At 40.9% G+C, this 14,755-nt stretch overlaps 1 protein-coding gene across 1 annotated transcript; it reads right to left on the reverse strand.

Annotated features, from left to right (window-relative positions):
• Nucleotides 1–1,372: 1,372 nt before the first annotated feature.
• bambia (BMP and activin membrane-bound inhibitor (Xenopus laevis) homolog a) lies at nt 1,373–5,895 on the reverse strand. Its single transcript, XM_084938820.1, has 3 exons — nt 5,329–5,895; nt 3,325–3,603; nt 1,373–2,494 (listed from the first exon to the last, which is right to left on the reverse strand). Exons 1-3 carry the CDS (start codon nt 5,402–5,404, stop codon nt 2,079–2,081), a joined length of 771 nt encoding a protein of 256 aa, XP_084794946.1. The 5' UTR covers nt 5,405–5,895; the 3' UTR covers nt 1,373–2,078.
• Nucleotides 5,896–14,755: the final 8,860 nt, after the last annotated feature.

Raw genomic sequence — 14,755 nt, forward strand, 5'->3', positions numbered from 1 at the left:
TGTACTTGCATTGCCAGTGGTTGACCTCTTCCATTATGTTCTGCTACATCCTGTTTTCTGAGCATTAAAATCAACTTTTTAAAGTCAGATTTTTTCCCCCCTCTCATTTGTATGTAACACATCTAAATCACTTTCTTTCCTCTAGTTGAGAGTCAGGTTACTTCAATTAGTAAAATGAAAAGAAAAATCACATTTCTCATGTAGTTGCTATATAATGCTTATAGCACACTGTCACAGTTTTAACTTTTTTGTTGTATCGAGGTCCTTGGTAGAGACTGAAGCCTGGACGGGATCCTTCTAAAATTGAGTTACTCTCCTTGGCACTCTCCTCTGCTCCTGCGGGAACTAATTAGGAAAGTTATTTTAACTTTAAACTTTTAATTTCACTGGCCATTGGGAGATAAAAATATGTACAAGTCAAATCTGGCAACCACTTAAAAAACAGTCTGATCACTGCACCACAAATGTTTTCAAAAGCCGTTTCACCCCTAGAATTATACTTCTCCCAAAATCTTTGTTATTGTGGACATCTCCCATAGATCAGGCTTCTTTAAGTGCTGCCTCTTTCTTTCTCTCCTATAATGTTTCTGTTCCAAACTAAGAGCTTTGCTGAATGGCACATTGTAATTTGGGTGAACCAACCTTTTAACAACAAGGAATAACTATTATTGTTTTGTTTTTTTAAATAATAATCCTGCAAAGCCAAAGATGAGTATGCCGCAAGTATATTTCTGAGTTTCCATCCACTGCTTGTCTGTTGTTTCCTACTGAAGACATACGTATTGACATTTTTGTTTCAGAACAGCTGGACTCTGTAGTTTCAATAAATATCACAAAGAAGAGAAAAGATTTTTGTTAGGGTTAGGCTAACCCATCTTCAGCAGTGAACTGATACACCTTTGGTGCTCTGGTGAGCATTTGCAGCAGCAGGACTAAACGTGTAGGAGTGAGTTTGTGCTTCAATATTGCAATCCCTCCTCAGACACTCTGCTGAACACAGACGGGGGAACTTGGGTGACTCTTACTGGCATTTAGAGTGGAGTATAGAAAAGAAACAGCTTTACTACTTCCTGTGTGAAGTGTAGCCCATGAGGAGGGAGTTATATGAAGCTGAAAACCTGACCTCTGCTGAGGGTTCAGGAATAACTGAGATAGATAGCATCTCTATGGTAAAACAAGACTTTACTGTTAGCTCCATTAGATACACACACGCACACACACACAACATAAAGGCCACCCTAGCGCGTGCTTTTAACAAGATCTGATAGTCACTAAAAACTTCACAACAGCCCCAGCAGTGTGTCCGTAAAGTTCACGGATGGTACATTTCAAAGCTGAATATGTAGCAAAAACAGAAGCGTGAATCGGCAAATAAATAAAAAGTCACTTTTAATGGAAGTTCTTCTTTCACACTCAATCAAGCTTATAGTCTGATCACAGAGAGAGATGTTGGACATTCACCCAGAATAAGACACACGCCGGTCAGTTTTATCAGACAAAAATATATATATTTAGAATCTTTACATTAAGCTTGAATCATGAAACATACACAGAGGAGTGCGCACACCTACAGCCAAACACTGATTTTTTTTTTTTTTTTTTTTACTCCTCACACAAATCATTTTATTTTGTACCCTGGTGTCAGTGTTGAGTTGTTGTCTTAAGCAATGATGTTTTTTTTGTTGCTGTTGTTGTTGTTTTTTTACAAATGTGCAAATAAGACAGATTTGGAATCCTTCAGCGCTCAGTGTAAAAATAAAACAGTCCAGGATCCTCGGGAGTGGTGACAGAGCTCTCACTCTACCTCAGCCCTGCCCTCTCAAGTTTAAATACAGCTCCTCGTTGCTTCGCCTTTCATTTTCAAGTAAAGTGCTCCTCTAGCAAAAACCACAAGGCATGAGATCAGTCTTGTATTTTTTCGCTGATGTTTAAAAAAAAAAACAAATTGAAAAACAACCCAAAGGACAAAAAATGTGGGAATGTCTTTTTAAAGTACAAAAGAGCCAAAGCCAACAATTGAGAGGCAGTCCTGGCTGTTTCTTGGAGGTGTCAGTGATTCAGTTCCCAACAGGAACTGGTCATACAAACTCCAGCTTGCCGTGGCCACTGTACATCCCCCAGTGCACCAGAGACAGGATCTTGTCGTTGCCTAGGTCAGCCTGCCTCATCTTGTCGCAGGTCAGACAGCAGTTCTCGTGGCCCGTCACAGGTACCATGCACTCCAGGTCCAGCTTGGCCACGTGTCCCTTCTTGGTGTGGTGGCCATGGAAGCTGTAATGGAGCCGCGACAGCATCTGCTGCCGCTGGTCCTGCAGCCGCTTGTTCTCGCTGCGCAGCATCCGTAACGCCAGCATGATGAGCAGGACCAGGATGAGGCCGCCAGCGATCGGCACAGCGATCACAGCCGCACGGAACCACACTTCTTTGGCTGAGGTCAGCTCCTGAACCCGGGTCACCAGGTTCCTGTTGTTGCTGTCTGGCTGGTAGCGGCCATCTGCACACACGCATGGAAAAAAAAAATAAAATCATCTGGTTAAATGCATGCTCATATGGTTTCCACTGCTCCATAGAGCCTGGTCTTAAAGCAAGTGATTATGTTTGAACTGCTGTTTGGAGCTTAATGAGAAGGAGCTGCTCTACTCGCCAGTCATGCCAGTAAAGTAACCACAAAGAGGGAAAATAAGACAGACAGACAGACGCGAACGCACAAGTCAGAAAGGCCAGCAGGGGCAAAAACAAATGAGTCACCTTGTCCCGAACTGAGAGCCAGAAATTAATTTGAGCTAATAAACTATAGTCTGCTGTGCTCGGGTTCACACAGGAGAGCTGCCGTCCTTCCTCTCTGACTTTTCGTGCACCTTTTCATGACTCTATAAGCCCAACATGCATATTCATTCTATGAGGTACATTCCTGCTCAGTGGGAAAATTACATGGTGCACACATAATAAAAAAAAAAGAAAAAAAGAAAAAGATTATATCTGATCTCTTTCCAAGTGCTTAAAGGTAAACGGGCTGCTCCCTGCCTTCCCAGGCACAGAGCTGGAACCCATTAAAAGTCAAACCAAAGTTCTATTAAGCTTGGGGTGGGGGGGCAGAAGGGGGCAAGGGTGGTCTGAATATCCATAAACATCAAGTGTTTAAAGAACATTAAAGCTCAATGTATTGCTCCTGGAACTAGATGGAGGAAAACATGGGAGTATTTGCTGAAGAGGACTCGTAAAATCCCTCCACAGAGTGCCATCGTTTCTAAAAACGTAGCTACAGTCTAAAAACAAACATCCCGACAGCCAGTAGTTCAGCTCCGCTACCCTGTTTTACCTTACCTGTCGAGTCTCTGGTGTGCGCCAGGTCATGTAGGCCCCTGTAGTTGCACATGTCATCATGGCAGCACTCCAGTGTTGCCGCCCCGCTGAGAGCATCCAAGGCCCTTTGGCTGCTGCAGACGTCCGCAGCATTGGCAATGGGGTCTAAACACCCATGGGTGAGTGGAGAGTTGGCGTTGAGCGGGTCCAGCACCTTGGTGAAGCAGGCGTTCAGTTCTGATTTGCACATGTATCCGGTGGCCACACAGTGCGGCGCATCACAGTAGCACCTAATTTCTCCTAAAAGTGGGAAAAAAGGCAGCGTTAGGGAAACCTGTGCTGACATTAATCCGCTCAAGGTTTCAGAGTCACCATGGCTATTTTGTTTTTAACATCCAATCATGTGAATATAAAATTCGTATATTTTGCAGCTGATTTTCTCCGTGTTTTTATTAAACTCATGCTGGCTTCTATTTTACACCAACTGTAGTTCAACTTTTCCCATAGTGGTATACCCTGCTTTTATTTTGAAGTACTGCTCTAAAAGTATCTGTTAAGCCCTGCATTAAACAACCTGGTAACTTTTGAAGAGATCACAGGATTTTTTTTTTAACCTGTTCACCTGTCACACCTTCATTTAAGAGCATCCCATTTAAATGGTTCTTTTTCTCTGTATTCTAAAACAGGAACCACGTAGCTTGTAATTAGTGGGTTGTCTCAAACGTCAATTCCTTTCAACCTAAATGAAAATTAGTAAAGAGAGGAAGAGATTTTTTTTTTTTTAACCTGCAAACTTTCTCCCCCAACCAAAGTTTGCATGCAAAATTGCCTGGAGGTATGGGTATGGGTGTGGTGGTTGGGTGCGGGAGCTCTGAGGTCCCATCTAAGGAGCCTCCAGCAACCTTATCATTAAGGCAACCTGCTCTTACACGGGCCCACTCATTACTTCATCCAGGGCTCCTTTCTCAAAACAGAAATCTGGGCCAAGGATCTGCCCGAACAAAACAGAACCACTGAAACACATATTTATCAACTTAGTTTGCCTTTGATGCCCTCTGTTACTGTTATTATTATAAGTATAAGGACCACTGCAGGACGACCAATGTAAATGTCATTTCACATACTCCGTGACTGCTTTATTTTGAGGAAAATTATCAGAGCTCCACATATAAAGACTTCCCTTAAGCTTTCATGTGCTGGACTCAGGAACAAAACCTGGAATGAGAGAGCTAAAAAGCCCGAAAGTCTGTGACTGCACCAACTTAGCAGCGCAGGAACACATTCATCAGATCAGTGTTTTCCCTGTGAATGATTGGAGCGGTGGGGCCCAGGCAGGTCATTTGGAGAATATTTCATTAGAAAGGAGAGGCCCCTTTGTGGACTGAGGGGGTGGTGGCGGGGGGAGTACTGAAGCTTTTCTAGCCCTGCTAAGTCTCGTATGAATGGCAGCTACAACATTAGTGGAGTTATTAAGTGTAGCCTAGCAGCTAAGAACTGTATTACACACTTGAGGATTAATCACAGTGTATTACTATTATATTAATAACAATGTATAGAGGTTAGGTCTTATTAAAAATTAGGTTTTAACTGAAAAAAAGGTATGTCATGCCTTCAGGAAAAAAAATAATAATAATGAGGGCAGAGGTAGTTATTGTTGTTTCCGCTGCTGTTATTAAGTTTTCTCTTTTTTTTTTAAAGGGGAGGTATGACTGAATAAAATGAACTGAAAGACGACTGGAAGAATAATATGTTTATTACGAAAAAAACCCAGTAATAAACAAACGCGTTTATGATTCCCTCATTGGTAAAGTACGACTTTATGACCAAATGTTAAATCATTTTCTTGCTAATTATGACGGGTTTTTCCCGCAAACACTGGCGCGAGCGTAAGCTGCCCCGCAGAAGCCTGGAGCCGTCGACTGAGGGTTAAGTTCAGCCTCGTTTTTATCGCTTCAAAACACTGTTTATCCTCTTTTGAAGAAGCCAACAAACACGCTCTGTCCACGCAGCAAAGTCCACACGTACCTTTGGTCAGAAGAACGGCCATGGCACAGAGTTCCAATTGTAGCCAAATGGAAATGAAACTGGACTGGCGATCCATTTACACCAAATTACTGCACAAGAAGAGTCCTCATATATCCAGTAGCAGCAGCAGAAGAGTCCGCTGGGCAGAAAGCAGCGCGAGAAAAAAAAGATTTACATGAAGCTATGGCGAAAAATTAAGCCTTCGTGGGGTCGGAACGCGGTAGCTCACGATCCTGACTGGAACACCAAGGAAAAAGGGGAAAAAAACACCCCAAAATGTCTCCTCTCCCGCATGGAGCCACCGAGACACTCGCGAATTTGTTACCGGAGCGCACAAAATACAGCAGCCTCTTCTTCAAGCCCAGAAACAAAAGAAAAGATATATACTCCGTTGAACAGAGTGAAACCGAGTCATAAAGTTGTCAGTGCTGGTCTTCATCTGTCTCGCTCTGCAACCGGTCACGTCGAAGCATCACTTTTGTATTCCACGACTGAGAAACAAACACTAAACACGGACAACTCCGCTGTGCCAAAGACTACAAGGGACAGGCACGATTGAGCAGAAATAGCTGTGGTCAGTCAGAGCTCCGCCTCCTCTAATCTGATTGGCCAGCCTACCGAGAAAGAAGTTAGTGATAGGATGTACAACAAAGAATCCGGTGGCACTTTTCAAAATAAGGCAAAAAATATAAAGTATTTTAAAAAGGAAAGTAATTTAAAAAAGAGAGAGAATGAGAAAAATTAAGGTATTAAGATAAATTATACGAATAAATTCTATGTATAAATTACATGAAATGGACACTAAAGATAAAGCATGTTTTATTATCAATCTATGTAAAACAAATGGGATCTCCTATTATTAGTGCATTACTAAATAAATAAGCAGATGCAGTTACACTGGTAATGGAAGGATAATGTTAACAGAAATTTTTTAATGTTACACATCGTGACATTAATATGTTAAACCTTAAACACTATACTTTAAAAAAAAACATAGAATTTTTTGAGGGTTTTTTTTAGGTTTTGCACAGTCATCTTGAGGAATTATTATTATATAATTTATTTGCTCCTTATGTTCCAATCAGGTAGCCCCTGAAGATTTATTCTCTAGACATAATCAACTTGTTTCCGGTCTGACACTGCTTATTCTTCCGTAGCTTGATCACTCTGAAGCTTTCATTCATCGTTCTTTATTTCCATAATAATGTATCCCATTTATCAGTAGTGGATGCCATTGGTCCGGGCAGCAGTCACTCCAGCAGGTTAACAGCTGTCCCGCACACAGTCATACTGTCGCCTGATGATAATGCAGGTCTTGGACTATTATCTGTGTTTTCAGTGTTATGGGTGCAGCCGATATGTGATGTAATCCGCCCCACTTTTTTTCATCCCCACTTTTTTTTTCAATTTATATCATCCAAATTTGGATGATATAAATTACCCTAAGCTATATAAAGAGTACTGACAGATTCTTCATTGAGCACAGGTAAGAGCATTGTAAAACAGCCGTGTGTGCAGTGCGGACAGTCGCAGATACCTGCAGGGTGATCCCGATGGCAGCCAGGTTGACGCCGCGATGAGCCTCTCCCTTCAGGCCATCACACTGCTGCTGCAGGAAAGAGCGGACAGTGAGAGAAATTAGCAATCCAAAAAAGCACATGGCGCCACCGAGACGGCTTGCGCACACACACACACACACACACCCTGGACGCACGCACACAGTACACATTTACCCATTAACAACCGACAATGCAAAACATAGGTGTGCGCGCAAGCTTCATCCGCAGATGGTGTCTGTATTAAAAAAGAAGAAAAAGAAGAAACAAACAAACAGATGATGCGTGTTAATAATCTCACGCATTTGTTAAGCATGCTTTCATTCATGTAATGACTCATTAAGCGCAGAAATAAAACATCCGCAGGCGGTTTGCGGCCAACAGACAACAGGAGGATACTGCCTCAGGCAACACAGGAGAACACACACACACACACACACACTGCTATTAAAGTAATTATCTGCAATTCCACAGAGGCGCCAGTCCACGGCTGGCGTTACATCATTTATCTGTAACTGTGGAGTGCGTGAAATGGGTGCAACGGGACAAAGGTAGTAGTTCAGAATTCTGGAAGCTTTATTCATCTGAAGTCCTCGTAAAGTTTGTGATGCTGGGCAGAAATGCTAAGGCACCTCTTCTTCCCATGAAGTGCTGTTTCTCTGACCTTAACTCCTGCTAACAGGAAACATGAGAAATTTTCGTTTTCAGTCAAATATAAAGGGAAATTCACCTTTAATATCCCAGCTGCATTACTTCCCCCTACTTAAAGCCTGTCTGTACTTGTGCTTGATGGACAACTATCATCCCCTGGTGGTCGAAGCTGTTAAGGACAAATTTACGTTACAAAGTGACAGTGCCCTAAACACCATAGGCATAGTTTAGTGGTTCACACATTTGCTTCAAAAGCCGAAGGTCGAATTTCGAGATATTAAAGGTCCTTTTTGTAATTACCTCCAGACAATTTAAATAAAACTTCTACCATCAGCTGTAGTAATTTACCACTGAGGGCTGAAATGTTTTTGGATGTGTGTTGCTATTCTTTTAACTTTTACTACTTCTTTTTGGATTTTTAACAACAACAACAACAACAGTAATAATAATAATAACAATAATAATAATAATAATCTGCTCTTAATGGCTTGGCTGGTAAAATAAAAAAATATACTGACTCACTCGCACATGTTCTTCACATTCTGTTTATGGCTTTTGTTAATGTTGAAAGGTTTTAAAAATGTAAAAAATAGTTTCCAGTAAGTACCTTTAAGGGTTAGTCTTAATTAAACCTATTCAACAAGCTCTGAATTCTACATTTCCATAGAAGACAGATGGAGTTGTGTCTGTTTGCATATAGCAAGTTGGATTATACCAATGCAGAGACTACAAAGACATCTGATGGGGGGGAAAAAAGAAAAGGGAGAAACAAGGAATTGCTAGTCATCATTACCATGTAAAGAACAAATGCTGATTGGTTTGGAAGTTTAAGAGGAAAGGGAGTGAAGCACTTACAAGTAGAAAGAGTGTGAAACGGAGAGTTTTAATTGTCTATGTATAACCTGTGAGAGTCTATTTAGTAGCATAAGCTGCCTCATACATAACCAGGGAGGTGTACATCAGGATATGGTGTAGCAGGGTTTCAGAAGGGTTTGGAGTAGCTATGGTATAGATTTAACACAAAAGCATAAATCTTGTTTCAGTTTCCCTCTAGTACAGGAAAACATTCTTTGTGCAACATGACGTTTAGTGGCTAAGTCAAATAGCACAAACACACAGAAAGAGCAGGCCACATCACCAGATGTTCCACATATTTTTGACACGGCCCCATGCTGACAGTACACAGCTACAACATGTAAACATGATGTCTGCAAAGCTCTGCATAGCACCCATCCGGTTCTGTTTATCAGGGTCTCAGGGGGTCTGGAGCCTGTCCCAGCTACCATAGAGTGAGAGGCAGGGTAAACCTTGGACAGGTGTCAGTTTGATGCAGGGATAACACAGAGAGACTATTCGCACTCACATTCATACCTATGGGCAATTACCAATTAACCCAACCCCACTAACTGCATGTCTTTGGCCTGTGGGAGGAAGATGGAGTACCCAGAAAAAAAACTATGCACACACAGCTATAGTTAGGTCCATAAATATTTGGACAGAATCATTTTTTTTTCTAATTTTGGTTCTGTAAATTACCACAATGAATTTTAAATGAAACAACTCAGGACTAATTCAGGACTAAACAAAAAGACTGCATGAAATTGAGAGGAACTAAATCATTTTTAAATAAGTTGCTGTTTGTTTGTGGACCTTTCTATCAGAAGTTTAGTCTTCAACAAGTAAAATACACGCTCATCTGGGTTAAGATCAGGTGACTGATGTGATCATTCGAGAGTAATCCACTTCTTTGCTTTAATAAACTCCTCGGTTGCTTTGGCTGTATGTTTTGGGTCATTGTCCATCCATATAATTAAACACCACCCAATCAGTTTGACTGCATTTAGCTGGATTTGAGCAGTATGTGTCTGAAAACCTCAGAATTCAATCAGCTGCTTCTGTCCTGTGTCACATCATCAGTAAACACTAGTGTCCCAGTGCCACTGGTAGCCATGCACAACCAAGCCATCACACTGCCTCCGTCGTGTTTTACAGATGACATGCTACTCTTTGGATCGTGAGCTGTTCCATGACTTCTCCATACTTTTGTCCATCTGTCCAAAGAATGTGTTGGCTTTTTGAGATGTATTTTAGCAAAGTCCAATCTAGTCTTTCTATTCTTGAGGCATATGAGTTGCTTGCACCTTGCAGTGAACTGTCTGTATTTACTTTCATGCAGTCTTCTCTTTATGATAGACTTGGATAATGATACCTTCTGGAGAGTGTAGTTCACTTGGTCGGCCATTGTGAAGGGGTATCTCTTCACCTTGGAAATGATTCTGTGATCATCCACCACTGTTGTCTTCCGTGGTCATCCAGGTCTTTTTGTGTTGGTGAGCACACCAGTGCTGTCTTTCTTTCTCAGGATGTACCAAACTGTAGGTTTTGCCACTCTTAATATTGCAGCAATTTCTCAGAGCTGTCTTCGAAGCTCAAGGATGGCTTGTTTCACCTGCATGGAGAGCAGGTTTGACCGCATGTTGTCTGTTCACAGCAATTTCTTCCAAGTGCAAGCATCATACCTCAAATCAACTCCAGGCCTTTCATTTACTTAATTGATATTGACACAACAAAGGAATTGCCCACACATGTCCATGAAATAGCTTATGAGTCACTTGTCCAATTACCTGTGGTCCCTTTAAAAAAGTGGCTGGCACATGTTAAGGAGTGGAAACTCCTAAACTCTTCATCCAATTTGAATGTGGATAGCATCAAGTAAAAGCTGAGAGTCTACACATTATATCCATGTCCATTATGTAACTATAATTGGTATACGTTTCAGTAGGTTTTCATAAACTTTTAAAATTTATCAAGACATATATGTTATACATTGTAAATAGTGTGGCAGCTTTGGTTGTTCATAGCTGTTCATATACAGTCTATGATCCAGACCTAGGCCAAGATAATCCTAATGAGATCACTATAGCAACAGCTAGGCATTTCATAATTGTTTATATGCTTTATACATGGATGTGGGGGTGTCAGAAGTGAGCTGTGAGAGGTGTTGTTGTGAGCTTGTCCCCAGCCCCCCACACAGTAGCAGTAAGAAAACAAAACTGTGTGTCTTCTCCTGCAGAGAAGGTGAGCGTCAAAGGGATTTAGGCATAGAGGGGAGAGGGGCATTTCATGTAAGTGCTCTTTTAAGGGTGTGATCGTGCCCCACAGGTAGCGTCTGCTTTCACACATTAGGAGAGACTTGTAGGTGTGACCTGCTGCAGACAGGACAGGCTTTGCTTAAGCCCCATTGCTGCTGAGGCAGAGGGAGCAGAGGGCTAACTGGGGTCTAATTTCACTCTTAAAAAGTAAATTTTAAGCCGAGCTCCCTAAGGAGGCCCAAGTGATTTCACTCAAATATCACTGATTTCATGAACAGCTCAGTGAACACTTCCGTCTGGATAGACAGCCTTCCTCTAACACCTCCTCTGGTGCTTCCTCTTCTCACTTTGAAGTGAGCCATATCGACGTCTGTGAAGAGTCACAGACAGGCAGACTGTCTCTTTCTTTCGTGATCTAGTTTACTCTCCTCAACATAATATTGTCTGCTCCTGAGAGCCTTCTGTGGAAAGAGAGGAAAGAGAGGCACGGGGAGACTGCTTACAGAAGCTTTGTTGTTCTGGGTTGGGTCCGAGGGGCTACACGCCCCAGCACTCTGGGTGGGCTTGTTTTATATCCACAGTCGCAGATCTAGAGAAATTTTCTTAGGATAGCATGGAAATCAAACAGAGTGGCAAAATCAAAGCCATTTTTTCACACACATGCAGGTGTTACATTCTGTAATATGAATTATATATGGTAAAAAAAAAACCCAAAAAAAACAAAAAAACCATCAAATACAGTAGGAATACACATTTCATATAAATATAGCCTGTAACTTTCTTATTTTCTTTAACACACATAATTAAACATTTCAGTTACATAAAACATGTGGATTTTGATTTTATGTACTGTACAGCCTATATAATAAATAAGTATGTAGTCCAATAAGTGTAAAATCTAGAGAGCTACACAACATGGGGTAGTTCATTTCCAAACCCAAGTCTGACTTCAGTCTCAGACTCTGAACTGTCTGAACTGCACTGTTACCTTTTTTCCACCAAAAATTTGAACTTAGCTTTTCATGATTTATTGGGTTAACCCTCTGGGGTCCAGGATACATTGGTCATTTTTGACTACTTTTTATTTTACCTTTGTTTGGTATCATACTCTTCAGCACTATCACATGTCTGAATTTACAGTTATTTTTTCTGAAAACCACACAAAACTGAATAGGAAAAAGTTATAGTTTTTACTGTAAAAAACACAAACATGTTTAGTGAATGATTTTCTTAACTTGAAATGCAAATATAAATTGTAAATTTTAAAAACGCATGCACTAATTTTGTAAACAATAAAGTTATATACAAATATTACCTAAAATAAATTCAGCTACTGCATCTGGCGGTGTTGTACAACCATTTAAAAATTCTACTAAAATTAAAATTAGAGAACAATAAGATGCCACACAAATCGGCCTGGCTAAGTCTCCATGTGATACTATGTAATATATTTAGTTTAAGAATTTATAGGCAATGTTTATTGTAGCTGGGCTCAAAGTGTTAATGCTAGCTTATTTTAATAAACAGCACTGTGATATGCAAAACTGGGGTTGCAAGAGAGCATTTTAGGGTGGCACATGCCACCACTGTAGATCTGCCCCTGTTTATCCAGACTGTTTGAGACAGCAAGCTGATGACATTCACCTTTGATTTTTACCTGTTTAATCGCATCTTCCACTTTCCTCATGCTGCTCGTACTTTTAGCGTACAGCAATGTAGAGTAGAGAGGGGGGTAAGGTTTGTGTGCATTTCCCTTGCAGTGCCCTTTTAAATGATGTGTAGCAGTAAACAGTAGATCTTTAATACAGATGTGCAGAGCTGACTGGGTTTGATTTATTAAAACAGTCCTGAGAGGCCAGAAATGCTACAGGATAAAATTAAAATGAAAAACAAATCGATAAAATAAAAAGTATATAGAGGTTTAAAAAAAAAGTAATCCAAGTCACATGTATATATCCTTTAAATAAAAAAGGCAGATCAAAAAATTACAGAACAGTACAAGACTGGCAAATAATTACTTTAGACTTTATGAAAACAAATAAGGAATAAAATGTAGGAAATTTAAAGGGTGGGTTATTTCGTGAGAAAATAGCTTTCTTTGATGCTGAAATAGAGTTGTCTTCCTGTCAATAAAACAAGAATATTTTTAGATGCATAAAAATATGTATTGGTTATGACAAAATAAGAGCTCTGAGCCGTCGCACTCTGTTTTTAATAACGAGATGAGAAAGCAGATGCTGCCCTCTGCAGGCAGCTTAGAGCTTCAGCAGTAAGTTCAAACTAAGCAAGGCACAAAGTCTGGAGCCATTCCTCATTTCTTTGTTTTCATAGTAAAATAGGAAATAGTTGCAGCGTTTTATTAAACATTGTAAACATATATTGGAACAAATAGCACAAAAAAACCCAAAAGAAAGCAAAAAACAAACTTGTTTTCAGTTCTGAATCTGAATGAATTCAAAGCCAGTATTTGGTATGACCTATTTATTCTTCAGAACACCCTGAAGCCCTTTGGGCAGGCTGGCATGTTTTTATGTGGTCCTCATGACGAGTTCTCCAGCCTTCTCAAAGGACATGCAAAGCTCTTTGCCTTTTGTTCTTTTCTCTGCCAAGATGATCCAGCACCGCTTCAACAGTGTTGATATCCAGGCTATAGGGAAGCCAGTCCATGACTGATAGTGTTCTATTGTGTGTTTATTGTGTCCAGGTATGGTTTAACTGTATTGGCAGTGTTAGGGATCATTGTCATGCTGAAAAATGAAGCTGTTGCCAATCAGATGTTTTCCACATGGTATTAAATGGTGGATCAAAATCAGATTTTTCTGCATTCATAATTTCATCAGGATCCCCAGCGCCACTGGCTGTAATTTAGCCAAAGGCCATGGAAGAGCCTCCACCCTTGTTTTACTGATTGTTGTTTCCTGACCCCCTCCATACATATTCATGACAATTTTAGTCACAAATGTCAGTTACTCCCAAAGAACTGATGTGCAAGATGGCACACCTTGGCCTTTCCTTCCTTAAAACAGCTTCTTAGCAGCCACTCTCCCACTGAGACCATTACTGATGAGGCTTCAGTGAGCAGTAGATGAAAGAATTGAAGTTCCTGTGTCAGGTTCTTGCTGGATATTTTCCTATTTCTTAAAGTCATGACTTTCAGGTACTGTTCATCTTTTGTAGTTAGTGTTTTCAAGCCTGCCACTTCTTCTCATCTTGCATTTGTCCAGTTTCCTCACATTTTAATAACACACTACACACCATGCTGAGACATGCTAAGTGTTCAGCTAATAGCTCTTTAGGAATTGCTTTGTTGGTGTAAAAATATTGTTTTATGACTATTGGACTTTGGTTATTGTTGGTATTTATTGCTCGAATGATTCTGAAGTGAGTGTTAAAGGGACTTTAAAAATATAATCTAAAAACCACCAAGAACAGAACTGAAAATGAATGGAAAATTCAGACAATGTATAAAGGAAAATGATGAAAGATCCTCAGAAAGCCTGCTATTGCTAAGCACTTTGAAAGATTACAGGAAAGACTTTTGTGATGTTCCGTGTCCCAGTAACTAGTCTTGGTAGTCGGAGATTGACCCACCAGGGTCTCGTACCTTGGCAGCCTCCCAGCAGGTTATGGATGGAGAGGCCATGTAGAAAGACTTTGGGACTGCCTCGACAAAATTCTGGCAAACCCTCAGGTGACTCCGGTGGGAAAACCTGTCCTCTACCTGGACTGTGCGGGTGGAGCGCTGCTGATTTCGACTGAGGATATTTGTCAAGCGGTGAAAGGAATACCTCGAGGACCTCAATCACACTGGCAGATCTACCATAAAGGAAGCAGAGCCTGGGCACGAGGAGAACATCATCATCTATAGAGGAAATCACACTCCTAAGCCACTTCTGGAATATCTATGCCAGGGTGCTGGAAAGGAGAGTACGTCTGCTAGTCAAACCTGTGATACAGAAGGAATAATGGGGGTTTTGTCCCAGCCACAGAACACTAGACCAGCTCTTTACCCTCTGGAGGATACTTGAGGGTGCATGAGTGTATGCCCAACAAGTCTACACACGTTTTGTGGTCTCTTGGAGTGTCCTGTGCTTGCTTCCTCGGGAGTAAGGGGGGTTATTCTAATAA

The sequence above is a fragment of the Perissodus microlepis genome, chromosome 9 (assembly GCF_051167445.1).
Source record: "Perissodus microlepis isolate ML-2025 ecotype Zambia chromosome 9, ASM5116744v1, whole genome shotgun sequence".
NCBI lineage: Eukaryota > Metazoa > Chordata > Actinopteri > Cichliformes > Cichlidae > Perissodus > Perissodus microlepis.